Source organism: Taudactylus pleione, unplaced genomic scaffold (assembly GCF_031769625.1).
Source record: "Taudactylus pleione unplaced genomic scaffold, aTauple2 ptg000585l, whole genome shotgun sequence".
Classification (NCBI taxonomy): Eukaryota; Metazoa; Chordata; class Amphibia; order Anura; family Myobatrachidae; genus Taudactylus; species Taudactylus pleione.
This window is the reverse complement of record NW_028284987.1, coordinates 4,147,077-4,174,411: the sequence shown is the minus strand read 5'-3', so window position 1 is coordinate 4,174,411 and position 27,335 is coordinate 4,147,077. Positions and strand designations below refer to the sequence as shown.

Below are 27,335 nucleotides of genomic sequence, written 5' to 3'. Positions count from 1 at the left end.
TACAGCAGCCGCCCTGGGCTTGTTTCGCTCAGGCGCTTACAACCTTGGTGGGCCAGTTAGCTCCGCAGCCCGCGTTTACGCAGATGGGTTTGTCCCAGCAGTCAGTGGTGTCGTCACCCATGCAGGGTTTCCCACGACAATTGGTGGTACCCCGCAGTCTCCCTATTTCCCCTCTCCCGGTTTCTCAGGAGCCGGCGTGGGTTAACTCCCTGACGAGTTCTGTACAGCACTTGTCGGATGTGTTGCAGGGGGAGGCTGTGATGCGGCCACATAAACGGCCGGTGGCGTCTCTGTCGGCTCCTTATGAGGATGACGAAGGGACGTCTGATGATGGGGAGATTCTGGATCCTTACGATCAGGAACCTCTCCATACTACGGACGCTGACGCTAGGTCCAAAGTGTATATTCCTGGACTTATTCGGGCAGTACGCACAGCCTTGGTGATTGAGGACGAAGTTCCCCCAGCTGCTAAAGCCAAGTATGCCTTTTTTAAGGATGTGAAGGGTGACGCCACAGTCTTTCCTCTTTCGGGTCAGTTAGTGGACCATTTAGAGGAGGTGTGGAAACAGCCTGGCAAGCGATACCAGCCGCAGAGGCGCCTGGCGGTGGCTTATCCGTTCGCGGATAATTATTTTGCTAAGTGGGAATCCCCTCCACAGGTGGATTCTCATGTGACACGTCTTGTCCGTAGTGCCACATTGCCGATGCCATCCATGTCCTCCCTTAAGGATGCTACGGACCGCAAGGTGGAGATCTGCCTGAAGTCCGCTTATTCCCTTGCGGGGGGGGGGCAGCGCGGCCGGCTATGGCCATTTGCTGGGTTGCCAGAGCAATGGAGCGCTGGGCGTCCTTTGATTCCGACTGTCTGGCCGAACAAACGGAGTTGATTGGTAATCTCCGTGATTCGGCCACTTATATCAACGAGGCGGACGTAGACATTAGTACACTGGTGTCTCGAATTTCTTCAGCAGCGGTGGCTGCTCGTCGCACCTTGTGGTTGCGATCCTGGAAGGCGGACGCTGATTCCAAAAAGGGTTTGGAGGCATTGCCCTTTAACAGAGAAGTTCTCTTCCTGGACAAGATTGTGGCCACGCTGGAGGCAGCCAAATCGGCATGTCTCCCGTCGGCCGCTGTTCCTTCTGGTTCAGGACCATCATCCTTTCGGTCTTATAGGGCCCAGGGCAGGCCCAAACCACAGTCTTTTCCCCGACAGGCTGGTCCCAAGAAATCGGCCAAGCCCCGGAAGCAGGCATGGAGTACCAGACGTCCGGCCCCTAAACCTGATGACAAGCCTGCGGCCTGACGGTCCGGGCCTCACTTTGGTGGATCCCAAAGTGGGAGGCCGCCTGCTGCAGTTTGCCCAGTGTTGGTTGGTCACCACGACAGACACTTGGGTTCTCGAGGTGGTCTCCCACAGGTACGCCCTCTCTTTCCGGCACAGACCCCCGGCTCGATTCTTCACCACGGGTCTACCATCAGACCGGAACAAGGCCACGGAGCTGCGGAAGGTCTTGCACACTATGCTCCAGGCTGGAGTTATAGTGCCTGTTCCATTCTCCCAGAGGGACCAGGGTTTCTATTCCAATCTTTTTTTGGTGCAGAAACCCAATGGGTCGTATCGTCCGATTCTCAACCTCAAAGCTCTCAACAAGTCTTTGTGGGTGCCGAAGTTTCAGATGGAGACCCTACGGTCCATCATTCTGGCGCTGGAACCTGGGGACTACATGGTGTCATTGGACATACAGGACGCTTACCTGCATGTCCCTATTCTTTTGCGCCATCAACAGTTCCTCAGGTTTGCAATCTGCAGCGACCACTTTCAGTTTCGGGCGTTACCTTTTGGCCTGGCGACAGCACCGCGTGTGTTCACCAAGGTGATGGCGGTCATGGCGGCTTCTCTGTGGCTGCAGGGAGTCCGCATGTTGCCGTACTTGGACGACCTTTAATTAGTGGCAGGATCTCCGGAAACTCCTTCTGCGCCACTTGGACCTGACCATTGCACTACTGCAATGGCACGGCTGGTTAATAAACTGGAAGAAGTCCACTCTAATCCCGTCTCGGCGGATTCTGCACCTCGGAGCCTTATTGGACTCGGGTCAGCAAAGGATCTTTGTGACGGGGGAAAAGATCTCTGCTTTACAGTCGAGGGTGCGCAGTTGTCTGCACAGCCGCCGGGTGTCTCTACACTCGGCGATGAGGTTACTGGGCTCCATGGTGTCGGTGTTCGACATGGTGGAATATACCCAGTTTCACTCCAGACCTCTGCAGCACCTGATCCTGTCCAAGTGGAATGGGCTGCCTCAGTCTCTGAAGTCCCAGATGATAGTGCTCACCCCGGAGGTTCGCCTGTCCCTTGCCTGGTGGTTGCAGACGACCCATCTCAGCAAGGGACGTCCATTCTGGGTACCAAATTGGGTCCTGTTGACAACGGACGCCAGTCTTCGGGGCTGGGGAGCAGTTTCGGGTCCACACTTGTTCCAGGGCAGGTGGACGCCGTCAGAAGCGGAGCTTCCAATAAATATCTTGGAATTCCGTGCGGTCTTCAATGCTCTCCAGCAGGCACATCGGGTTCTAAAGGGTCGCCCTGGTTCTAAAGGGTCGCCCGGTGCAAGTACAGTCGGACAACGCTACCACCGTGGCCTACATAAACAGGCAAGGAGGAAGGAGGAACCCGAAGTCGGGCGGCTCTCATAGAGGTGTCTCGGATCCTGGTATGGGCGGAGCGCAATCTTCCGGCCATATCAGCGGTCTTCATCCCAGGAGTGCTAAATTGGGAGGCGGACTTTCTAAGTCACCAGGACGTTCATCCGGGGGAATGGTCCCTGCACCCGGACGTTTATCAACTGCTGGTGGACAGGTGGGGTCTTCCAGAGATCGACCTCATGGCGTCCCGGCACAACAACAAGTTGCCGGTGTACGGTGGACGTTCCGGTTCGCATACCTGTTTCCTCCGGTTTCCCTTCTTCCACGGGTAATCCGGAAATTCAAACAGGAAGGAGGGATGCTCCTGTTGATAGCTCCCGCGTGGCCCAGACGGCACTGGTTCTCAGACCTTCAGGGTCTGTCCATGGACCGTCCTCTGCGGTTGCCGATATGACCAGACCTTCTGTCGCAGGGTCCTTGTCTTCACCCGGACCTGACTCGGCTGTCTTTGACGGCTTGGCTGTTGAGACAGCCATGTTGAGGTCCAGGGGGTTTTCCAGCTCTGTGGTGCATACCATGTTACGAGCTCGGAAACCGTCTTCCGCGAGGATATACCATCGCGTGTGGCATACGTTCTTCCAGTGGTGTCGACCGAGAGGTTATGCACCGCGGTAGTTTCGTCTGTCTAGGATACTCGCCTTCCTACAAGCCTTGCTTCTTTGAAGGTACAGGTTTCGGCCCTGTCTGTCTGGTTTCCGGATGTGCGCACCTTTATGCAAGGTGTTCTCCGCATTCAGCCGCCCTTTGTTCCACCTGTGGTGCCTTGGGATTTGGCTGTGGTCCTGAGGGCTCTCCAGGGACCGCCGTTTGAACCACTGGGCTCAGTGGATCTTAAATGGCTAACAGCTAAGACTGTTTTCCTTCTGGCCATAGCTTCGGCCAGACGTGTTTCTGATTTAGGGGCTCTCTCTTGTAGACATGCCTTTCTTGATTTTTCATGGGAACAGGGCAGTGCTCCGCACTCGGCCTGAATTTCTTCCCAAAGTTGTTTCCCAGTTTCATGTTAACGAGGAAATAGTTGTTCCGGCCTTTAACTCACCTGGTCTTTCAGTGGGTGAGGCCACTTTGGATGTTGTGCGGGGCTTAAGGACTTATGTTGACCGCACTTCTTCGTTTAGGAAGTCGGACGCCTTGTTTGTCCTCTATGGCTTCCGTAAAAAGGGTTGGCCTGCTTCAAAGTAGACTTTGGCAGCCTGGATCCGTATGGCTATTTCTGAAGCTTATCTTCATGAAGGTCTGCCGGTTCCTCCTTCTTTGAAGGCTCATTCCACTAGGTCTGTGGGTCCTTCGTGGGCAGCTCGACGTGGTGCCTCTGCAGTCCAGATATGCAAGGCTGCTACGTGGTCCTCTGTCCATACCTTCGTGAGGTATTACAGGTTTGACACCTTCGCCTCTCAGGATGCTTCCTGCGGATTCTCCTTTCAGCACAGGAGCGTCCCCACCCTTAAAGGATACTGCTTTGGGACATCCCCAAGGTATCCTGTGGATACCCTATGGACCCTGATGTAGAAAATATGAGATATGGTAAGAACTTACCTTTGTTATCTCTATTTCTACGAAGTCCATAGGGTTCCACAGGACTCCCGCCCTGTCGCACCTGTGCTGCAGATGGGCTTTGGTCTGGTCACCGGTTTTCCCGTCTCCCTCTGGTGAGAGTGTGATTCTTTCGTGTATCCAGATCTTCTTTCTCTCTCTTCCTTCTCCTCCTCCGGCCTATGGCTTGGTAACTAACTGAGGTGCCTTGGCTCGGGGGCGGGGTATAGGAGGGGGACCCTAGTGCATCCTGGGAGGCTGAAAGCTTAACTCTATGGTGCCCGATGACTGACGTCACACCTATACCCCCAAGGTATCCTGTGGAACCCTATGGACTTCGTAGAATTAGAGATAACAAAGGTAAGTTCTTACCATATCTCATATTATTTCCATTAGACAAATCATCTAAGATGAAAGGCAGAATAGATGAGGCACTATTTATACCAACTATTAATCAGCTACAAAACCTAAACCTAACAGACTATGAGAATGTTGGCTGTAGGTAGGCATGCTTTTGCTTCATTTGTAATGGTGCCCACACACATACCGACTTGCTCCCAATCAGCTGATGTACACGATTTCCCCTGAACTGGGGACGATTTGGAGTTAAAAATGTCCAATCTGACTAAAGATCTCTCTTGCAGCCAATGCATTGTATCCCAGATTGGCTAATCTGCCCTACAGCACGGCAGATCTGAAGATGCGAGGTACGACGAGCGGGGACGTGCATCGGCATCGTGATCAAGAGTAGAAAGTCACGATTTGGCATTTTTTACATGATCTGTTGTCACGATTCGTCGAAATCGGCCAAATTGGATGAAAAGTCGGTATGTGTGTGGGCACCTTTAGTAATCCATATCATACTTACTTCCAATTTCCCTGTCTTTGCTGCTAGTTGCAGTGGTGTGAGGCCTTTCATATTTTTAATACTCTCAAAAAACTTGTTTTTGCAGTTGCGTAGGATTTTATCATACATATTTATTATGAAAGTGTTGACAACTTCTGAATCATCTGTCACAGTGACCAAAGCATGGAGCACAGTGTTTCCGAAAGAGTCCTGGATGCTGACATTGGTCTCGCTGTTCTCAATTAGCATATCAACCACCTTTGGTTGATTGGTGCATGCAGCAAGAGCCAATGGAGTTTCACCTAAAAGGAGGGGGTGGAAGATAAATCAACCAATATAATATACAGTAGTATCACAAATAGCAATAGTTATATACTGGATCTAACAGCCTAAATAAATTTCTCTCCCTACTCATTATGTAACTACATCATTTTACATTACAGGGCATATTGTGTAAGTGTAATAGAAAATAGGGATATTTAATATAGCTTAGAGAGAGATAAAATTGTGAGAGATAAAATACCAACCAATCAGCTCCTAACTGTTTGAAAAATGACAGGAGCTCATTTGTTGGTGGTTTATCTCTCCAAGCTTTATTAAATCTCCCCCTGAATTAGTTACATATACTGTAGCAGTGATGTGCAGACTGGGGTGCACACTGTATAGATCCTGCTAAAATTAGATACTATGTGGCATATTCAATTGGACGCGAGGTGTAGCGAGGAAAAAACTTTGCGCCCCTCGCACCCAATTTTGGAGTACCGCGGGTATGTGTGCTCCTGATGCCTACGGTATCCAATTAAAAAAAAGTGGTTGCAGGGTTTTCAGTGCTGAAACCCTTGCGCCGCATAAAAAAAAAATAAAAAAATTACACTTACCTGCCCGGGGGTCTCTGGTGGTCTCTGAGGCTTTCAGTGGCCTCCTCTCCATCTTCTCACTGGGGAGGGGGCTGCAGGGAGTCCCGGGGGCTGTTGGGAGGCTACAGGGAGGCACAAGGGCTGCTGGGAGATGTGGTTCTCCCAACGCCCATTACGGGGGGGTATACTCACACTGTGTGGACACACACACACCAGGGGTCACACACTCATGCACACACACTCACTCATAAACACTCACAAACAATCACACACACTGACATACTCACCGCTGCTGCAGGAGACCGGGTCCCGACACTGGATGCAGAAGACAGCACTTCAGAAGGTGAGTATTACTGACTAATTAAGCTAATTGGAAACTTCCAATTGCTTAATTAGTCATTAGGAGGGGGGCCGCCGAGGTCCCAGAGCATTTCCTGACCTTTTTTCCTAAAATTATGGATTTTAGGAAAAATTGGTTGTGCTTTGGAGGTACGCAAAAAAAAAAACTCCCGGCATTCAAAATAGGTAAAAACGCGCACCTAATTGAATAGCAAAAATCCGGCACCTACAGAAAAAACCTCACAGGCGCAGGATTTTTGCTTTTCTCGCCCCCGATTGAATATACCCCTATGGGCCTTACTTATCAACAAGTTTTATCATTCACAACGAATGATAAAACTCGTTGCGTATGATAAATGGTGCTCCAGCCAATCAGCTCCCAACAGATGACAGTTGGGAGCTAATTAGCTGGAGCACCATTATCATACGCAACGAGTTTTATCACTCGTTATGAATGATAAAACTTGTTGATAAATGAGGCCCACTATGTTGACAAAAGTGACTGGACGCTGACAGCAAATAGATCAACAAGATTTTATTGATGTCTATTACTTTGTACAGTAGGTCCACCACGTGCAGCGATTTCTGTTGACACCTTTCTTGGCAGACCGCAAGCGGTATGTTTTGCCATTCCATATAGTGACCAACTGTGACAATGAAGAAGGTCAAATCGGCCTATAACACACCCATCGCTTCAATTCGTCCCAGAGGTACTCAATGGGGTTAAGATCTGGACTCTTAGCTGGCCAGTCAATCCGGGTTACCGAATTTTCTGTATACCAGTCCAGTGTCGCCCTGGAAAAATGACAAGTGGCATTGTCGTCCTGATAAAAAAACATTTGTTGTTTCCGTAGAACTGCAAGTGCATGGGCCTTCCTACGAAGTGTTCTTGTCGAAACCACCGCATTAGTGGCCATTTGGAACTTGTGTGCAGCGGTTTGCATGGTATGCATTTCGCTTGAGCGGGGGTGTCCAATCACTTTTCTCTACATTGTGTGTTAGGTATTAAAAACCTTCATTTATATTGTAATAACATTTTACACAGTGTTGTACAGAGAATCTTTAATCATCCACATCAGCCCATGCCAACTGGAGCTTACTGTGTAACTTCTGTAACACACAAACACACACTATCATTAATCTACTACAGGTTGAGTCTCCAATATCCGAATATATATCCGAAATACGGAATATTCCGAAATACGGAATATTTTTAGCATGACTGAGAAAGTGAAACCTTTGCTTTCTGATGATTCAATGTACACAAACTTTTTTCATGCACAAAATTATTAAAATATAGTATAAAATAACCTTCTGGCTGTGTGTATAAGGTGTATACGAAACATAAATGAATTTCATGTATGTACACAAACTTTTTTGATGCTCAAAATTATTAAAAATATTGTAGAAAATGACTTGCAGGCTGTGTGTATAAGGTGTATATGATGCTTAAATGTATTCTGCATTTAAGTTTGGGTCCCATTCCCAAGATATTTCATTATGGTATGCAATTATTCCAAAACACGGAATATTCTGATATACAAAATACCCCTGGTCCCAAGCATTTTGGATATGGGAGACTCAACCTGTATTATGTTTTTGGACTGTGGACCTCTTAGAATATCCTTAGAAAGAAGTGAGAAACTCCACATTCAATTAATATTAACTTATAAAGTTCAGAAATTTGTACAGTACGTAGTGAAAATTGCATTTATAAATACACAAAATGAGGAATTGTACTACTTGGAGAATTCTAAAAAAAACAGGAACATTTCCAGGAGTAATTATTTAAAATCTGAACTGTCCTTTGATCTTACAAAGTTAATTGGGGCAGAACAGTGAAAGTATATTATATTTGTGGAAGTATATTATGGTAGACAATGTGAGATAAAGTTCTTGATATAAAACACCTGTTATAACACATTGAAACTATATACTTGCCAAAATAAAACCCTTTGTTCTTGTTCTTAGGATTGAAGAACTGGCCCTGTGCACGTACATTCACTTTAGCACCTTTGTCGATTAGACATTTTACAATGTGAACTTGTCGTCTTTCAATTGCTATATGTAATGCGGTTTGACCTGAATAAAACAATAAAGATTACACATGAAATGTATTCATATTTCTCTGGTGTAATACATCATTTTACAATACACTAGTATGTTGGACCCGGCATATGCCAGGTCACCTTGGTCCACTCACTGCTCTGCCCCTACTCTGTCACACCCCATCCCGCCGCTGCCCTGTCCCGCTGTATATACTTACCCCTTACCAGCTCAGAGCGATCCCCATCCAGGTCTGTCCCGTTGCTCACTGCAGTGGGAACAATTGGAGGGGCGGCGCGTGTCCCAGCTCCCAATGCGCATGCATGTTAGAGACGGGACAGACCTTGGGAGATTATTATATAGATTAAATAAATCTATAACTTTTAAGGCAAAATATCTCATTAGGTTTTACTAGAGATGTGCGCGGACCCCCGTGCTTTCAGTTTGGATTCATCTTCGTATTTAGGTTTTGAGAAACCACCCTCAAGTGTTTTGGTTTCGGATAAAAATCGATTCATAATCTATAAAAACAGCTAAAATGTCTGAATCCAAAACCCAAGTTTGGTTCCAAACTTGCAACAGATCCAAACCGGGACACATTACAAACGAGTAATAAAAGGGAATCTGTGCTTTGACCTAGTTCTACTCAGAACCCCTAAATTCACGTGTGTTTGGATTTCAGAAATCCAGACCCGCACATCTCTAGTTTTTACCTATAATAACTATTAGAACGTAGTATCTCCATATTCTGGTGATGCACATGTATACCACATAACTGAAAAGTAAACAGTAATACTATTTAAAAGTGACCAATTATTGAAACTTTTGCAGTCGGTGTGATTAATACCATTCAGAAACAAATTAAGTATCAGTTATCTGCCTGTTTTCTTTTACTATTGGAACAATGATTTACTTGTAAAGCTATATTTTCACTAGAAAACTACCAGTCGTAATCATAATGTTATTTTGAATGTACATTACCTTTGTAATTTTCTTCTGTATATTCAGCATTAATAAATTGTTCCAAGAATCCATTCTCCTCAGCAAATAATAGTAGAATACACACTATTTCAGGAGTGCCTTCATTGATGTTCAGTAATGCTTTCATCAGGCAGGTTTTCCCTGTGTCCTTGTATGTTAGTTTGTACATAAAAAAATCTGAAATACAGCATATTATTGGTTTTTATTTGTGGGTGGAGCATAATTGTTTGTCTTGTCATTAAGGAGCTGTACAAAGCTACAGATTTGCAGAACCAAGTTGCACACATATTGGTCTGAAATGCTACTGCTGGTATATTCAGCATACTTGCCTACTTGTCCAGGAGACTCCCGAATCTCAGGTTGCTCTCCTGATGTCAAGAGAGTGGGCAAGTCTTCCCAAGTGAAGTGGGCGACAAAGCAGTTTGCACTGAATCGGATAATCATGGCTCTGTCCACAGCTTCACAAGGCTGGTGTCAGGTTCCGGCCTAGGATCGGCCGTTACTCACCTCAGCACCAACTTCCCCTGACTTCTCGCTCGGTCAGACATCTGGTGCAGTGGCGAGTGGCGCACTGAGGATTATGCCTTTGGTGCATTTGTCTTCCAGTTGCTGCTCCGTGATTTGGTTACCGAGGTTGTCATCATGGGCGCAGCCATGACAGTATTTATCACCTGACTGACCCTCCGTCCAATGATAGCATGATCTTTGTCAGCTGATGATACCTTCCAAAGGACTGCTACCTTTGAATATTTAACAGGCTCTGGACAACAGGAAGTTGCTTGTACAATGTCGTTACTACTAATGTTTGCTTGCCATCACTACATTCCAGGTTCCCTTGTTGTTCTACTCTCAAGTCTATTCTAAGTTCCTCCTGTGCCAGCGGTGCATCAGAAACACCTTGCCCGCGTACTCAGTACATCCTGCGAGTACAATCACAGCGATATCCTCCTGTGCCAGCGGTGCGGCTGAAACACCTTGCCTGCGTACTCACTACATCCTGCAAGTACAGTCACAGCGACATCCTCCTGTGCCAGTGTTGTGTCTGAAACACCTTGCCCGCGTACTCAGTACATCCTGCGAGTACAATCACAGCGACATCCTCCTGTGCAGCGGTGCATCTGTAACACCTTGCCCGCGTACTCAGTGCATCCTACGAGTACAATCACAGCGTCATCCTCCTGTGTCAGTGGTGTACCTGAACATCTAGCCCATGTAATCTGTACATTCTTCAAGTGCAACTACCATGTATACCTCCTGTGCCAGCAGTCATCTGCTACTTTGCCGATGTACTTAGTTCTACATCTTCGTACAGTGACCTCGCCAGTGCTTCTTTCTGAAGTACTAACTTCCTGGGCCACATCGGTGTTCTAATTTCCATTCCCCACGTGTATCGGATACCTGATCAAAGGGCCACGACCTGCTTGCTGGGTGCAGCTTAAATCCATATCCTGCTTGAAGGGGTCACTGGTGAACACTTCCCAGCAGGTTAGACTCCACGCCTTTGGTTGGGTCTCGTAAACATCAGATAATTGTGGATGAGGAGTCATACATCCAGGCCCCTCGTCTCCGATTCCTTCCACAACCCCGGACCTCAGCTTTCAGCTCCTTAGTAGGAGATCCTCCTGGGTCAAGCGCGACAGCTGGTGATTGTGGCATTGTATAGGGGTGCTGGGCCATGATAATGTGATCACGCCCCCCCCTCCCGGGCTGCCCACTTGGCATGATACGCTCCCTGCACTGCCGTCCTTACTGCCCTCTGCCAGAAAGTCACCAAATATGATCTTCAATAAACCATCCAGCTAGTAGAGCTCTTTCTAAATTTGCATAGAGTAGGATTTTGTTGCGTCCCCTTACTGCCATAAAGCGACTAAGCTACAATGTTTCACCAATTTCAAGTCTGTGTCTGAGACACAAATACTGGGCACATTCATCCCATGCATACTTACAGTACTAGCTTCCAGTTGTCACCTTTAGCACCCTTTTCCCGTTCAATGTGCTCACTGGTACTCTGTTGCCCCCAGGACTGAATGTGTTTAGTGCATGCTTACAATAAGCTTATGCAGCAAAAAAAAATATATATGTATGAGATACGTTGACAATACATATGTACATGTACAGCAGAATGTAATACACTAATATAGGAATATGTACAAAGATAACAATGTATAGTCAGCAATGGAGCAGTTCAGAAACAAACAGCTTGTAAAAAGGTGGGAACAAGCAAATGGCCAGGGTTGGCAGCTAATCAGTAAACTAGCAAGGATGTGGATTGAAAGATCTACAGTAAAAAGGTAGAAAATGTCTAGCTAGACACCAGATGTTATACAATAAATAGGTCGACAGGGACAATAAGTCGACAGGGACACAAGGTCGACACTCTAAAGGTCAACATGTAAGAAGATCAACAGGTATAAATGGTCAACAGGGTCAAAAGGTTGATATGTAAATGGTTGACACATGTTTTTATTTCTAACCCTAATCTTCACCCTAACCCTGCCCTTGGTGCCTAACCCTCCCTCCTGGTGCCAAACCCTAACCGTCAGGGTAGCTGCCTAACCCTAGCCAACCCTTCTAGTGACTAAACCTAACCCTTCAGCAAGTGCCTAATCCTCCCTCCTGGTGCCTAACTGTAATCACTGAGGTAAGTGCCTAACCCTAACCATTGGGGTAAGTACCTAACCATAAACCTAACTCTAACCCTAAAAAAATAAAAAACATCAAGTGTCGACCATTTTGTGTCGACCATTTTCATGTCAACCTTTTGACATTGTCGACCAAATTACATGTCAACCTTTAGTGTGTCGACCTTTTGTCCCTGTCAATCTTTTGTCTCTGTCGACCTATTGAATGTCTAACATCTGGTGTCTTTCTAGGAATTGTCTACATTTTTACTGTAGATCTTTAGACCGGATCCCACTAGCAAAGTTCAGTGCTGAGTACAAGAGAGAATATTCTAATTATAAACAATTAGAGGTCATGAGTATTATAGGCAAACTATTAATAAATGAGCTGCATCAATCAGGAACATAGAGCAATAACCAACTGTTCTGAACGCTTTAACTAGTAATAGCCACAGTGAAAGACAAACAGCTACATCAGGAAATGAGCACATGATGATTAAATCTGAGGAGTAGCAATAGTACTGAAGCTACTGTTATTCTTGTCTCTCAGGATCCTATGTATTAATTAATATTTGTGGGATATATCCCCCCAAAATACTATTTTTCAGGAATTACCTACAAATATTATGCATCCCCTGGGTGGGAATCAATGGATTTGCCATGGTTCTTCGCCAAAGGTGGGTTTCTTTTTCTTCTTTCTTTTGGGTTTTCTTCCTTTGTGCAAGCACACAAGCAAACCATCGGTAGTTGCCTACCATCGACCAACGTTGCCCTTTATATTATATAACTATCGTTTGAAAGCTCCCTGTAATTGTATACAGAACCCTAAAATGCCTGCCTTGTAGATAGATCTCTAAATGCCTGCCTTTAATATATAGTTCCCTTAAATGCCTGCTTTTGTTATGACTCCACCTATCATTGTATGTTGCTTTGGCCTAGCCTAGGATTAAGTTGTGCTAAATTCACTCTCCTGTGTCTTGAACCTGCCTATAGTTGATTTGGTCCCGACTACTATAAGCGAGGTCACTTTCTGTATATTTTCACTATAAGTTTCTAAATTACCCCTGCTGGCAGATAATCAGATCAGTTATTAGATTTCTTAATATTGTGATTAGATTTTGAGAGTACGTACATAAGGAAACCGATTTGCACCTTATACTAAATGTTATGCAGTGTTACAATGTTCAATTTAAAGTTGAACTAGGATGCGCCCCTCCCAACACTAAAGTTGTCCACACATTTTACATTTGCCATCCTTTTCCCATAATGCAACATGGTTTGCAGAGCTGACAAATTGCAGCTTCAGGCTGGAGTTACTCCTCACTCTAATTTTGAATTGTTATATGTGATTTATTGTCTCAATAATATTGTAATAACGTGAACTTGTCATATATAATAATATATTACCTGGAGCACACATATCTGTAAATCCAGTATTTTCCTTTATTTCTTTGAGAAGTCTCTTTACTGACACCTTGTGTCCTTCGGAAACTGCATTGAATAACATTTGCTTTATGTTTTGTGCTGCATTTATAGAATGGGAAGATGCTTTGAATGCATTTTCGCTACAGGATAAAAAAAATCATCTCATTTACATGTAATACATTATACAACATGCTGATTTTTCTTGGTAGATTATATACGACTAAACAAAAAGGACCTGATTTAGAGATATATGGAAATCCATTTGTGCTACATATAAATGCACATCGCAAATAATTTGTCACACTTAGTATGCCCGCACCTTCCAGCCACACTTTGATACTAAACGTATCATATACTTGCTAATTATTGTGTTTGAAAAGCGCACAGAGGGCCTGAGAGATGTATGCTAACCCATGTTGCCCCTGTTTTCCAGGAGGGATGTCGGTGGAAGCAGATTTCCTGGCCTCACAAGTGACCAGGCACCAGCCAGGCTGATGTGAGCTTTGGCTTATGCAGCCTGGCCAAAGGAGCAACCGGTGGTCGCAATGGTTGTGATGGTGATCCCAGGCAGCTTCTATGGGCGCTGCACTTGGATCACAAATGCAATGCAGGAGCTGTCTATTTCCTATAGCCACCTCCTGCTGCATTTGTCTTTTGTTGGACGGTATTGCACAGCAGCTTCTGGGCCTGATTCAGAGATGGACGGATTTAAAGAGCCGCCCACAAGCAACTGTGCAATTCCGTCCATCTCAGGGATGGGATCACCATCGCAACCATCATGACCAATGGTTGTGATGGTTGCTACTTTGGTCAGGCTGCAGGAGCTGAACCTTCCCGCAGCCTGACCAGGTTTTGGTCACGCCAATGGCCAGGAATCTGCGTCTGTTGACAGTCACAGACACTGGCCTCATCCCTCCCGGATAACGGGGCGACATGCCCCTGTTTCGGGAACGGTGAACAGAAACGCTCCTGCTTCACCCCCCAAACACATGCGCATAACAGGTCCTGTGCAGGCGCAGACCCCTGACAATCGGAGATATACATTCATCGTCGGATGAATGTACATTTCTGAATCAGACCCTGAAGGCATTCAAGAATAAATTCAGTACAGTAAGAATATGAAGGTCCAAGTTACCTATTCCCATTTAGAGTAATCCTATTTTTGACTTACAAATATTTTTCTGAATTTTAGTAAGGAGGTACTAAATCTGCCCATTTGACAGTATATTTTATGATGATGATGACAGATACATATCACCTATATAAGAGGGTGAATTTTACCGAAGAAGGTAACTGTGAAACTCATTGCGCTTATGTAAAACCTTGTTTTAATTTTGGGAAGAACTAGTGGCCTTCCTTTATGCTGACTTAGGGCCTGAGTCAGAGATGAACACAACGCCGATATTTACGCAGATTGAGCAATTGTTAGCCATTGCGCATGCGTGTAAGCACTAAGCAGCACTGTGCATGAGCAGCGATTGTTTTGTGATTATGCTCGCACAGAGGATACAAGCGCAAAGTCAGTTACAGGTAGTCAGCGTTTGGGGGAGGTACTGTGGGGTGGTTAGAAAAATGTAGGCATGTCCAACTGTTTAAACGCCATGTTCTGAGCATACATGAAATAGCCACCGCGTTCATGCATACAGCAGAAGAGCCCTCTGCGTGCCTAGAGTCACGCTTTGTATGTGGCATCTTAGACTTACTCAGAAGGCTGATAGCCGCCTGATCTGCGTTCGATGTTTCCGATTTTGTGCCTAAGCAGCGGATGTGAGATGCTTTGTGTGGGAATTTCTCTAAGCACTGGATGGCAAGTGCGTCATTAGCATATTTTCGCAGCTGTGTTCCGTCCGAAATCGCAGCTGCGATTGCATTAGTGTACATCTGTGAATCAGGCCCTTAGGCTGCACTGTTATGTTAGAGGTGCAGTCTTTGTCCCTCCTACTCCCATTGTTGGCATATGCAAATGTTTAATCTTTTATACAGTCAACTCTAAATCTGGCCCCATATATAAAACAGGGAACATTTATATGGTAATCCCTCCAACAAAAAAATAGGATAAAACAACAATACCATTTTAATATTCTCTGTTCGCTCCTCTGTCCCACCCTCTCCTGCTCTGTCCCACCACTCTATCCCGTGGCTATACTCACTGCAGCTCCTCTCTAGTTAAGGTCTGTCCCATTTGCAAGCAGTGAGTAGAGAGGTAGCACGTGCCCTGGCTCCCACTGCGCATTCGGAGATGGGACAGACCTTATTATATAGACTATTAAAAGGACCCAGAATATGCCGGATCAATTTAGTCAGTCCCCACTCTATCTGCTGCTCCATCCCTAATCTTTCCTGCCCACCCCCTCCCTGCTGCTCTGTCCTGCCCTGCCCTGTCCCACACTTTGTCACCTAAAACTCCCAGTCCCCAGCATAGGGTTCTCGGCTCAGCAGCCTAGGACCATGCCCTGGCTGCAGCAGGTTTACCTTTACTCAGCAGTGCTAAGCTGCTGGTCCCCTCTCCACGCTGGGGTTTCAGGGAGCCAATTCTCCCTGTCCCCCCAGCATGTGTCCACACTGCCTTGCAGTACCGTGCTGTAATGCTGTGGTGCCGGGATCTAGGTTCCCGGTCCCCATCATTCCGTACCGCGGCCACCATAAACCACGTGTGGCCGGACTCCACCCACACCCCACTCCATGATTGGCCCGATGCCTAGCCAGTACTAAAGCAGAGATCACCATCGGTGGATAAAACCATGGACAGTTCACATCCAATGGTTTCATACCATTAAGGTCAACCACCAATGATACCATCGATTGTTAACCTACCGATGGCCATCCCTAGTCCAGTCTCCCTAGCAGTGGGATCCATTGGAGCACATGCCCTGGCTCCCACTGGACATGCATTGAGGGGACGGGACAGACCTTAGGTAATTGTTATACAGATTGTGTCGTGACCAATGAGACTGCACTTTCTTCCACTATGAAACAATGGCAGCTGACTGACTTTCTTGAGAAAGAATCATGCCACATCCAAAATTCCAGACACTTATAGACTTAATGCCAAGGTACATAAGATCGTACTGAATGCACATGGTGGCCTGATACTATATTAGGTGACTTTATATTGGCATTTCCATTTTTTTACCACTACCAGTAGCTTAGCTTGGGTGCATTTAGATTTGATTACTCGTGAAAATATCTAACACGATCCAAGAACTGACTATTTATAAGTGCCTGCGTGTGCTTCCTTGTAGCCGATCTTCACCTTAGAGAAGGAGTAAAATCATGTTGTATTATAAGAGAGTCACCTGCTTTACCAGGAAAGGATTCCTCATATAAAAAGAAACTCCCAGTCCAGAACCCAAGTATTGGAATTTGTCCCCATTGCTTTGATGTGTGAGGGGTTACTACAAACTTCAAAAACAATATTTCATTTTTTTTACGCGTTATAACTACAAGCTCCAAACACATGACCTGGCTATATAAAAATACATTACCTGTTATTATATTGATACAACATGCAGATAGCCTCCTCTTCTGTGGGTGAATCAACATTTTCACATTTACTGCTGTCACTATGTTAAATGAGAAATAAACATAAAATACAGAGTGCTTTAATATAAATAATTAGACTTCAAGAAGACATTCAGTAAAGGAGTGTAAAACATGTATTAACATAAATGAATCTTGATTTTTGATTTGTTCAGCAATTACCAATACATTTTATATTATCGGCAAGGTGGGTGCTTTACAGCTTTCCATGGGGTCGGGCCTATTATGCCATGTTTTGTATGTGTTATGATAAGCCCCTCCCCCATCATGTGCTATAAATTAAAGGGGAACCTCACCCATATTTTTAATTGCACATCCACATTTGATAATAAGCTGATAGAGATAGATATAGAGATTTTATATATATATATATATATATATACATATATATATATATATACATACACACACACACACACACAAAATAGACCTTTATCCTGCACCTATAGGTACAAGTCAGCTGCTCCACTTTGCGAGACCCATTAGTGAGTGCCTACTGAAATAACATTCACAAACAAACCCCTAGAGGGCGTATCTACAATAAATTAAAACTGGTATTCTCTGTTTCCTAGCTGATTATCTGCAGCTTTTCTGGTGATCGATAAAATTGTTCTGGGGGGATTCTAGTATCAGGAAGCAACAAACAAGAATATCATTGGTGCTATACCCAAAATTCATTAGATAATACCATACGACTGTAAACCCAATACTACAATTTGAGATACCTTTTTTTATATATATCTGTATAAATCACACTTCACAATACAATTTACATCACAGTTAGCTGCAGACGTTCCACTCTCAAGGTATAAGATTTTTACACCCTTATCCTAGGGATCAGAGGGCCTGATTCAGACCCGGTCACAGACGCTGAGCCCTCGCAACCGGGTCGATGGTGGCCCACAGCGCATGCGTGCGATGGAGCAGGCTCCGTCGTGCGCATGCACGAGACCCGGCTAGTGACGGGCAATCAGTCGCTCTGGGTCTCGCACCAAAGGGGGCGAGCTGTCAATGTTGAGTGACAGCTCGCCCCCTTTGGTGGGCGGGCCGGGGGTTGGCTGCCCAAACGGAGCCGTTTCCATGAGAACGCCTGCCGTTTGGGGGAGGCCCCACTGACATCACAAGTGATGTCAGTGGAGAGCTTCCGGCTCTGTTAGAGCCGATAGCTCTCTGGGGCTTGCGATGAACGAGACCCTACCACAAGAGTCTCGTCGCAAGCTATGCGAGGGGCCAAGAGGACGCTCCAAAAAAAAAAAAGCCAACCCTGATTCAGAGCGAGCGCTCTGTCAGTGCGAGCGCTCTGTCAGTGCGAGCAGCTCTGAATCAGGCCCAGAGTTCGATTGTGTATCCTTATAGTGAATCTCAGAGCCTTACCTACACGTTTCATCTCCTTATGAGACTTCATCGGGGTAGTTTCAATGCTCAGTACATAATTGAAATAGAATGATATAATCACCAATGATCGTCAACAGATCAAAGTGTTTTTCAAAACAAGAATAGCAGAAAAATTCCCACCTCTACAGTATATAGGTATGTTTGCAACGTGAGCCCGTCCAATGTAATGATGGAGAAAAGGATCTTACATCTTGTAACTTTACCACTTGCCACTGTGGTCCAAGTTGTGACTCTGCAAGCTCTAGGAGAAGTGTAGCTGTGTATACTAATTTAATGGTGTGTTGCTACACACAGACTCACACAGGCAAAGCAGGTTCCTTCTTTTATGTGCCGCACAGTTGGATTTCTCTAAATAAAGACTGTTGTGAACTTGAATTAGGAATTTATTTAGGTATTATTATTGGAATTTACTATAGTTGACTTTTATATAAATGTTGTTTGTTGTACATGTCATGTATGTTTCTTATTCAAAAATATTGTATGATATTAGTATAGCGCTGTTTTTTAAATATTTTACTTACATATTATACTTGTTGGTCTTTATTATACCCAGTACTATGGTGCAATTCATTGTTTTAATTACTTTTGACTTTGTTGACCTAAAAATGCACTTTCCCCATGATGTGTACCAGGTTGCTGCACAATATGTTCCAGTGAAAATGCATGCGGGTTAGAGAATGTGTAAAACGCACATTGTTTTACAGCAGAGAATCACCTGCTATACCGGGAATATCTGCAAATGCATAATCTCCACAGTTAGAAGCTCACATAAATATTTAATTCCATTCCACTGCACAAAATCAAGTTGTTACATGTAAGAGTAATATGAAGTGCATGAGGGACCCTACCCATATTTAGACTGGAACACCATGATTTATCCAGCTCAGAAGTAGCAGAATCTTGCATTTGGCTATATTTTCATCAACTAAGTCGCATACAACCTTGTAGAAACGTGCACATTTGTAGAACATTAGGCACATCAAAAACAACACATGTTGTACATGTTTATGCAGCTATACATATGAGTCATATTATCACTCTGATAATGTAAATAAAGTTCTGTTCGCAAATGTTACTTTTAATATGTTGAGGAGTGACTTAAACTTTACTATGATATATAGGGGGTAGATTTACTGAAGTTTCTAAATATTAAAAGTGGTGGTATTAACCATAGTATCCAATCAGATTTAAGCTAGCATTTCTCTATTGCATCCTAGAAAATGAATGACAGCATCTGATTGGTTGCTATGGGCCACAGCTAGAAATGTTAGTAAATCCTCCCCTATATATCTTAATAGCATACTTGCATACTTTTGAAAAAGCATTTCAGGGAAATTGTGAAAGCAACACCTATGAGTGCGATGGTAAAGTGGGCGTATACTGCTACATCTGAGGGGCGTGTCATAAAATTGATTTACACCCAAATGTAACTGAGCTCCAAAGCAATTAGTAAGACTTGTTGATGAAAACTGATATTTTCAGAAAATGCATGTAGCCATAGGGATCATTGTGCCTCATAACCAATGCAGGGAAATGATACTAATGATCCCATTTGAATGTACAGTACATACTGTATTCCTGTTTTTTTCTTTATATAACAGCATAGCGTACGGGGGGTGCCTGGTGTGCACAGGCACACCCTGTCAGGCACCCCCCTCACACATGCTTGCAGTGATCGCCACTGATTAATGTCCCCCCCCCACGGTGCCCAGCGCATGGCCAGGACTGATTACTGACCGGGCTAAACATGGGCACAGTTGCTCCGCCTCCCAGTGCCTCCTGACTCTGAGTATGTGCACGATGTGACGCGATGACGTCACACTGTGCGCATGCCCACCCACCAGCCTGCTCTGTCTCTCCTCCTACGCTAGGCTATGAGGAGGTGGAGGAGCATGCTGCTCCTCTTAGGAGGAATACACATCCTTCAATTGTGGTGCACTGGCACTTAATTGGCACTGGCAGGTGGCAGCCATTGACTCAGGCAGCAGCTATCAACCTGTCAGGAATGAAGATGCAAAGCGTAGACATCTGTTGCAGTAGAAGAGAGCAGTAGCCGCTTGCAAGGTCATAGGTAAGCAAGATGTGGAATAATGTGGGAATATTGTGTGGGACATGATATTTGAATGATTGGGTTTAATTATGATAAGATGTGAATTGATGACTTTAAGGTAATGCACCCTGACTGGTTCTAGACACCCCCATAAGCAGAGCTAGAAATGTTTTTCCAGTGGTGCACACCCTAATGTAATATGCTGCTCACGCCTATGTATAACAGCTTCATAATGGGGGTAAGGTGCAATCAGGGAGATTGCTATGCTCTTCAGGGAGTCAGGGAGATTGCTACTATTTCAGGGAGTCTCCCTGACAATCTGGGAGGGTTGGCAAGTAAGCTTAATAGAATGATAATAAAATGTATTTCCTTGGGTGTCCAACATCGAATATGTTAGGGCAGGTATTTCGTAGTGTGCCAGGACACATGTACAGTATGACACAGTGCTAGACAGGATGTGTCACAAGAATTAAGGGTTACGAACTAGTACCCAAGTTACAAGGAAAGCAGAACTAGATGAAAGTACTGTACATTTCTGTGATTGAAAGGGGTTGGGTATGATATGTCGACAGTCATAATGTCGAAGTTGACCATGTCGACATTCATCGTTTAGACAGTGATGGCAACTGCAGTGGCGTCTTCTGAGTCCTTGTAGTCATGTGACTGTGACTTCTGGGTCAGACCTCTGATCCTCTGGTGTTTGGGTGAGTATTTCTCTCCTGTCCCTAACCCTAATCCCTACCTCTAACTCTTCCTCTGTTGCCTGACTCTACCCTCCCATTCCGCAGCCTAACCATAACCTCTGCACGCACCCTAACCCATACCTCTCAAATGTTCCGCATTCAGTATCTGCAGTGGGAAGCACACACCGCTGCTCTGCATAGCAGAACAGCGGGTAAGCAGCGGGAGAATAATGAGCTGTGCAAATGAGCACGACATCTATTCACAATGTAGGGGAGCCTGGGAACAGCCCAGCATCACGGAGAGTGCTTGGCTTGCTCCCACGGTGACATGAGCGAGACTCTGCCCCCTTTCCATGAGGCTCCTTCCCCTTTATGTAAGCTCAGCACCCTTTTTAAGCATGTACCAAGCCTCGGAATGCGATGCACTCTGGGGCTTGGATGCATTGGAAAAAGGTAGATCTGAGTATCATCAGCATAGAGATGATATTGGAGGCCAAAAGAGCTGAGGAGTTCACCTAAAGAAGATGTATAGAAGAAAATAGGAGAAGTCCAAGAACAGAACCTTGGGGAACACCTACAGTTAATGGAAACAGGTGGGAAGAGGAGTCATGAGAGGAGACAGAGAATGAACGATCAGATAGGTAGGAGAACAGCCAGGAGAGGGCAGTATCACACAGACCAAGTGAGTGAAGGATCTTCATGAGGAGAAGGTGGTCCACAGTGTCAAAAGCAGCAGAGAGGTCTAGGAGAATGAGCAGAGTAGTGGCCCTTGGTTATGGCAATAAGGAGGTCATTGCTGACTTTGTAAGGGCAGTTTCAGTGGAGTGGAGAGAAAGGAAGCCAGACTAAAGTGGGTCAAGCAGGGAGTGGGAGGAAAGAAAGGTAGTAAGGCAGTTGTAGACAATACGCTAAAGGAACTTGGAGGCAAAAGGGAGAAGAGATATGGGACGGTACTTGGAGAGAGTGTTAGAATCAAAGGTAGGTTTTTTAAGAATAGGGGAGACAGTGCCTGATGAGAAGGACAGATTAAGGAGGTGGGCAAGATGGGAGTAGACAGAAGGAGATAGTGTAGGAGGCGGGAGGCGATAGGGTCAGAGGGGGAGGTGGAAGGGGGGGGAGGACCGGACGAGGGCCATGACTTCCTCTCCTGAAGCAAGGGAGAAAGATGTCAGAGTAGGTGAGATGGATGGGGAGAAATTATCAGGGAAAGGAGGGGATGGAGTGTTTGGGGTTTGGTGGGACATGATGTCCTGATGTATGGTTTTAATTTTAGATGTAAAGTAGGTGACAAAGTCAAGGGCAGAGAGAGCGTGGAGGGGGGTGAGGAGGGGGTGGACAGAGGAGGGAGTTTAAAGTGATGCCGGGGGTCCAGTGCACAAGTTCCGAAAAAGCATTTTTTTCGGAACTTGATGGGGTTACTGAGCGCCACTCTGCGATGGCATTCAGCCCTCGATAATCTTCACAGGCTGCTGCTTACATGGCAGCCTGTGAAGAAATAACCTGCCAGCCACAGCAGAGGGATCTATTCAGATCCCTCCCTGCTGTGTCTGCACTGCCGAGCTGAGAGCTCCAGGGCACCGCAGACATGTGACCACACTCACTGGCCGAAGACACTGACGGAAAAGGTGAGAGGGGATGCGGTGGAGGAGGGGGGCATTGGACACTCGCCGGGGGGATTCCGACACCCACGTGTTGGGCACTTGACACCGCTGGAGGGGGAGTGGACACCCGCAGGGGGGGTGGTGGTGCAACGGACACCAGAGTGGGTGGGAGGGGACCCGGATCGGACACCGGAGGTGTCGTGGGGGAGAAGATGGTGAGACACGGAATAGAGGGGGGAGAGCCATGAGGCAGTGAGGAAATCCTTGTGGATAGCTGCATGGGGAAAAGTATCACTTTTCCGAAAGCTGACTCCGTAATAAGAGCAGCTTTTAGAAAGTGATACTTTTGATAGGGAGGCATGATGAATGCCTCCAAAACAACTTTTAGACTTGCAGCACACATGTCACGATGAATAGGCCCCTTAATCTTAGATTTGAATTCTCTCTTCACTGTTTCTCCATATTATGTCTGGCCCTCTCTGGTATCTTTCTGCCTTTTGAGAAAGCCGCTGATTGTGGTGAATCACATTAAAGATAAGCTGTATCTCATTCATCATTGCATATCTGTATTTCCGGATCCACTACCGATCATCCTGTGGAGATCTCCTACTAAGGCATTATTTGCCTGCCAAGCTGCTATATCAGATATTACATTGCTGGATATTCCTTCTTACCAACCAAACACATAGCCGCAGGGCCGCGGCTCAACAAAGTGCGGCCGTTTACATCTGAACCGGAGATAGACGGAACATTAGGCTGACGAAAAAAGTTACCATTCAGCTGGTAGCAACAGCGGTCCCACTGTGCTGCCGGAGTGCTTATCCATTACAGCATAATGAACCCATTTACTCACTGTTGGTAATCTTTACCGGTATGTGAACTGCAATTATTTGTGGACATTTGTCTTAGAGCCTTAGGCTATCACATAGCCATGCTATTTCTGTTACCAACAGTAGCGGATTCCAATAGGACAAAATTTCATTGCTACAGACATTGTACTTTTTGTTTCTCAACTCCACAGACATTTTTTTAAGTCATCTAAGCATTTATGTTTTATACATTGTTGCTATTCTAGAATTAGCATCTTCAGGTTAAGCTTGTGAATAGTGCATTTCAGTTGCAATTGCTATTTTATATTTATGTAGATTCTTTATCTTGCACCATTAGGTATGAGAGATTTATTACTATCTTTGTGATACATTTACATCAGGTATTAGAGCATTTCTACACAGTTTTAGTGTGTGAAAAAATCATATCATATTATATATTTTTATTGTATGGTGTTTGTGTTTGCAGCACTTCTCCACCTCCCTTCTTTTGTTCTTTTGTATACTCTCTGGTATCCACTCTAGAGATGGCCATATTTGTTTGGATAGGAAAATTTAAGAAAAATGGTTGAGGCATAGACATTTTTGGGGCCTATTCATTATCGGAGGTCATATGGCCTCCAATGATAAAGTATTGAACTCGCTGTGAGGGATACTTAAGTATCCAACTCGCAGCGGGGGATAGATTACACGGGAGCAATTTATCATTCCTCCGGTTAGAGGACAGCTACTCCGAAAATCAGCTATCCCCTCGGTTAGTATCACAGCTACAGATGTAGCTGCGTTATTTACCCCCTCCCCGATGGTCCGGCTACAGGTCACACATGTACACAGCCGCCGGGGAGTCCATGAGAAGGCGGTGGAGGGATCCGCTCGCATACCCGGATCTCCTTGCCATAAATGGCGCTTGTTCTGGTGAGCAAACTGCAAAAACTTTCAGTTTTCGGAGTTTGCTGTATATCAGGGGATACTATCGGATGATGATGAATGGCCCGGTAACTAAAATATGCGGAAACTAGTGTTTCGTATGGCTACCAGGCCATTTATCATGGGGTACTTTATTATCACCTTTGCCACTCTTCTCATGTAACCCACCATGTTCTTTTTAAATCCAACTTCTCTAATTTATAACCTTTATCTGTATTGTAAGGACGTACTGTATATATGTGTTTTGTATAAGAGTGGATGCATATCACTGGTAACAACAACTTTATACCATTGTCTAATATTCGATATGACTATTCCTTCACATTTGTATCATTATGTCATTCTTCAATAAAAAAAATATAAATAAAATATATAGTTTATATTATATGTACAAAACAAACGTTGCAGCAGGAGGTTTAGATACTGCAATACAGTACCTCTATTAAGTATTTAACACAACTAGAAGGAAAACTACAAGCGTTGTTTATTGCTTATACTGTATATATTGTTGTGTAAATAGACATTTACATAAATCATCACCTGCAAATTGACTGCTATTTTGTAAGCTTGCTGTACTGCTTACTGCATGCAGTATAGTCTTAATATACTTGTACATTTTCTTTTAGTTTATATCATTACTATAAGCCACATCTTTTGGTGAGATGTTTTTTATTTTGCTGCTGGACATTTTCTTTATCTACTGTAGCTCCTCCGTCATAAAACGGGAGTAAAATATGTCATAATTTTTGTAATTAATATTTGCAATCTGTAGAGGGCTATTCAACAGAAATGTGCAAAAGTATTTTCACAGGAAAGAGGATGTTACTTGTTCTTGGATTTTATAAAATGACCCTATTTGTTCTTTCAGTAAGTAATAATGATATAGTTAAGTCTCACACAATCCACAACTGTTTACGGGGCTTTACAATAAGTTTAATCTGTGTATGTGAGTATTTAAGGTACATTTGAAGGTGAGACCCCTTTTCTTGGGCTAGCATTCCTCCCACCTGCCCCATGTGATTTTAATTGGTTTGGGTCATTTACATTGCAGTACACACATGAGCTCTATTAAAGGTAAGTCCTAGATAAATATATTTAATTTGTCAGTATTGTTAGAGACCCACCTTATGAGGTTCACCGTGATGTAGTAGGTGGGCAAACATTTTTGGCCAAACATGTACAGTACTAAGAATCTTGCTTAAAAAAAAATGTTGTAGTTTATTATAATTATTTTGATCATCATAATTCTTAGTGCTTATAGTGTGGACCTGCATTGTCCTTTCTTTCTGCATTACAACTACAGATCTCTGTATGGTAGCACCTCTTATTATGTTCAAGATTAGGAAGTGCAGCCCCCTCTTTTTTCTGCTTTACAATAATTTCCCCAATTTGTTACCCGGAGATAACTCTTAATTTATGGCAACGCTCATGCTATGATTTAAGCTCCTTTTTAGCTAGTTAAGTAACAACTTTTAAAATGAATAGGATAGTTTGGGGCAGAATAGTCTGTATGATGTACAGAGATATTATATACCATATTTATATTTTCTGTAGTGGAAAACAAAAAAATAATACTATAATATCACTAACCCCATTGCAAGGTTAATCTAGACTTTGTAAAATATATAAGTGTACATACCATACTGTAATGTTTGAGTCCATAGGTTTTGAAAATATGGGAGGAGATTTGCTTGGAGCAGCCGAATCTGGTACGTCACTCCAATCAGGGGACTCGGAAATCATTTTGTCAACTGTCATGTCATCTACAGTATGAAAAGCCTATGTAACACAAATGAAAGAAGCAGCTGACTTTGTAATAAGCAATCTATGGTCGGCTTTGTAGATCTGAAGGGCTCACTGGGTTGTATGACATACTGGATGAAAGTGCACAAAACTAGAGGGAATAAGTTTTGGGGCGGGACAGCTTCCTACCCATATAACCTGTTATATTGCTTATGGTGTAAGGGAGCTGCACTTATGGCACACCCAGTAAAAAAAAAAATACGCTCTAAAAAGAGATACTGCAATGTAATATTGCTATACTTGACTGTCTACAGTACTTCTAATGTTTTCATTTGTTTAACAGGAAGTGCCTCTATAGTATGTACTAGTATTTACCAAGTTATTTAATGGATTAGATATAAATAAACACTGTTGCAGATTTAATGGCATATTTATTTATCACAAATTTATCAAAGGGCAATTGGAGTTATCTTGAAAAATTACCCCAATCCCTTCAATTCACATATTTTTAGTAAACAGATCGCATTTCCCATCCTTGTAATGGGAAATGTGGTTTGCCTGCAATTTACTAAAAATATATTGTGAAAAAATACCAGGAGAAGCCCTGTGATAATAACGCTACGCTCAGATGGCATTATTAGGGCTTTCCCCCAGTTCCCCCGACTCCTGCTCTGCTCTAACAGGCAAAGCAGAGGCGGGAGTCAGCCCCTGTGATAATTTAAAAAAAAAGATAAAAAGAAAACCCCAAAACTTACCTGCATCCAGGGACCAGTGATCGGTGCTCTGGTGATGTCCTCTGGGGCTCCCGTCAGCTGGTCTCCCCGGCTCCGGGAGAAGTGGATTCTCAGGGACAAAGTTTTATCACAAGCTCTGTCCCTGCATGCAACTTTTGATACATCCTTGTAAAGTATTCAAATATCGCATTGCGATATTGGGCATATTTATCACAGCCAATCCGCATCTGAGCTGCAGAAGATAAATATACCCCTTAATTTATGTATCAGATGTTTCCACTAGAATATATGTATAAATATGTATTTAGGAGATATTCTCTCATTTGCTATTTATCGAAAATGTGCGTGAAAATAAATTCCATTCATCAGAGAAAGGATTACCAATGAAACTGAAACAGTTAAGCTAGGCACTCACTTCTCCAACAGTGCGACCCATCGATGTGGTGAGCAATGTAACAATACATTGCGCGCAATGTATCGTTA

General features: G+C 44.4%; 1 protein-coding gene across 1 annotated transcript in view; it reads right to left on the bottom strand.

Annotated features, from left to right (window-relative positions):
• LOC148481344 (transient receptor potential cation channel subfamily V member 3-like) overlaps positions 1-26,233 on the bottom strand; it is a 66,595-nt gene extending 40,362 nt beyond the window's left edge. The window contains exons 1-6 of the mRNA XM_088453679.1: positions 26,015-26,233; positions 16,838-16,915; positions 13,335-13,492; positions 9,307-9,483; positions 8,221-8,361; positions 5,105-5,385 (exon numbers count right to left, since the gene is read on the bottom strand). Of these exons, the coding sequence (XP_088309805.1) occupies positions 5,105-5,385; positions 8,221-8,361; positions 9,307-9,483; positions 13,335-13,492; positions 16,838-16,915; positions 26,015-26,133 (954 nt within the window). The 5' untranslated portion in view covers positions 26,134-26,233. The remainder of the gene's footprint in view (positions 1-5,104; positions 5,386-8,220; positions 8,362-9,306; positions 9,484-13,334; positions 13,493-16,837; positions 16,916-26,014) is intronic.
• Positions 26,234-27,335: the final 1,102 nt, after the last annotated feature.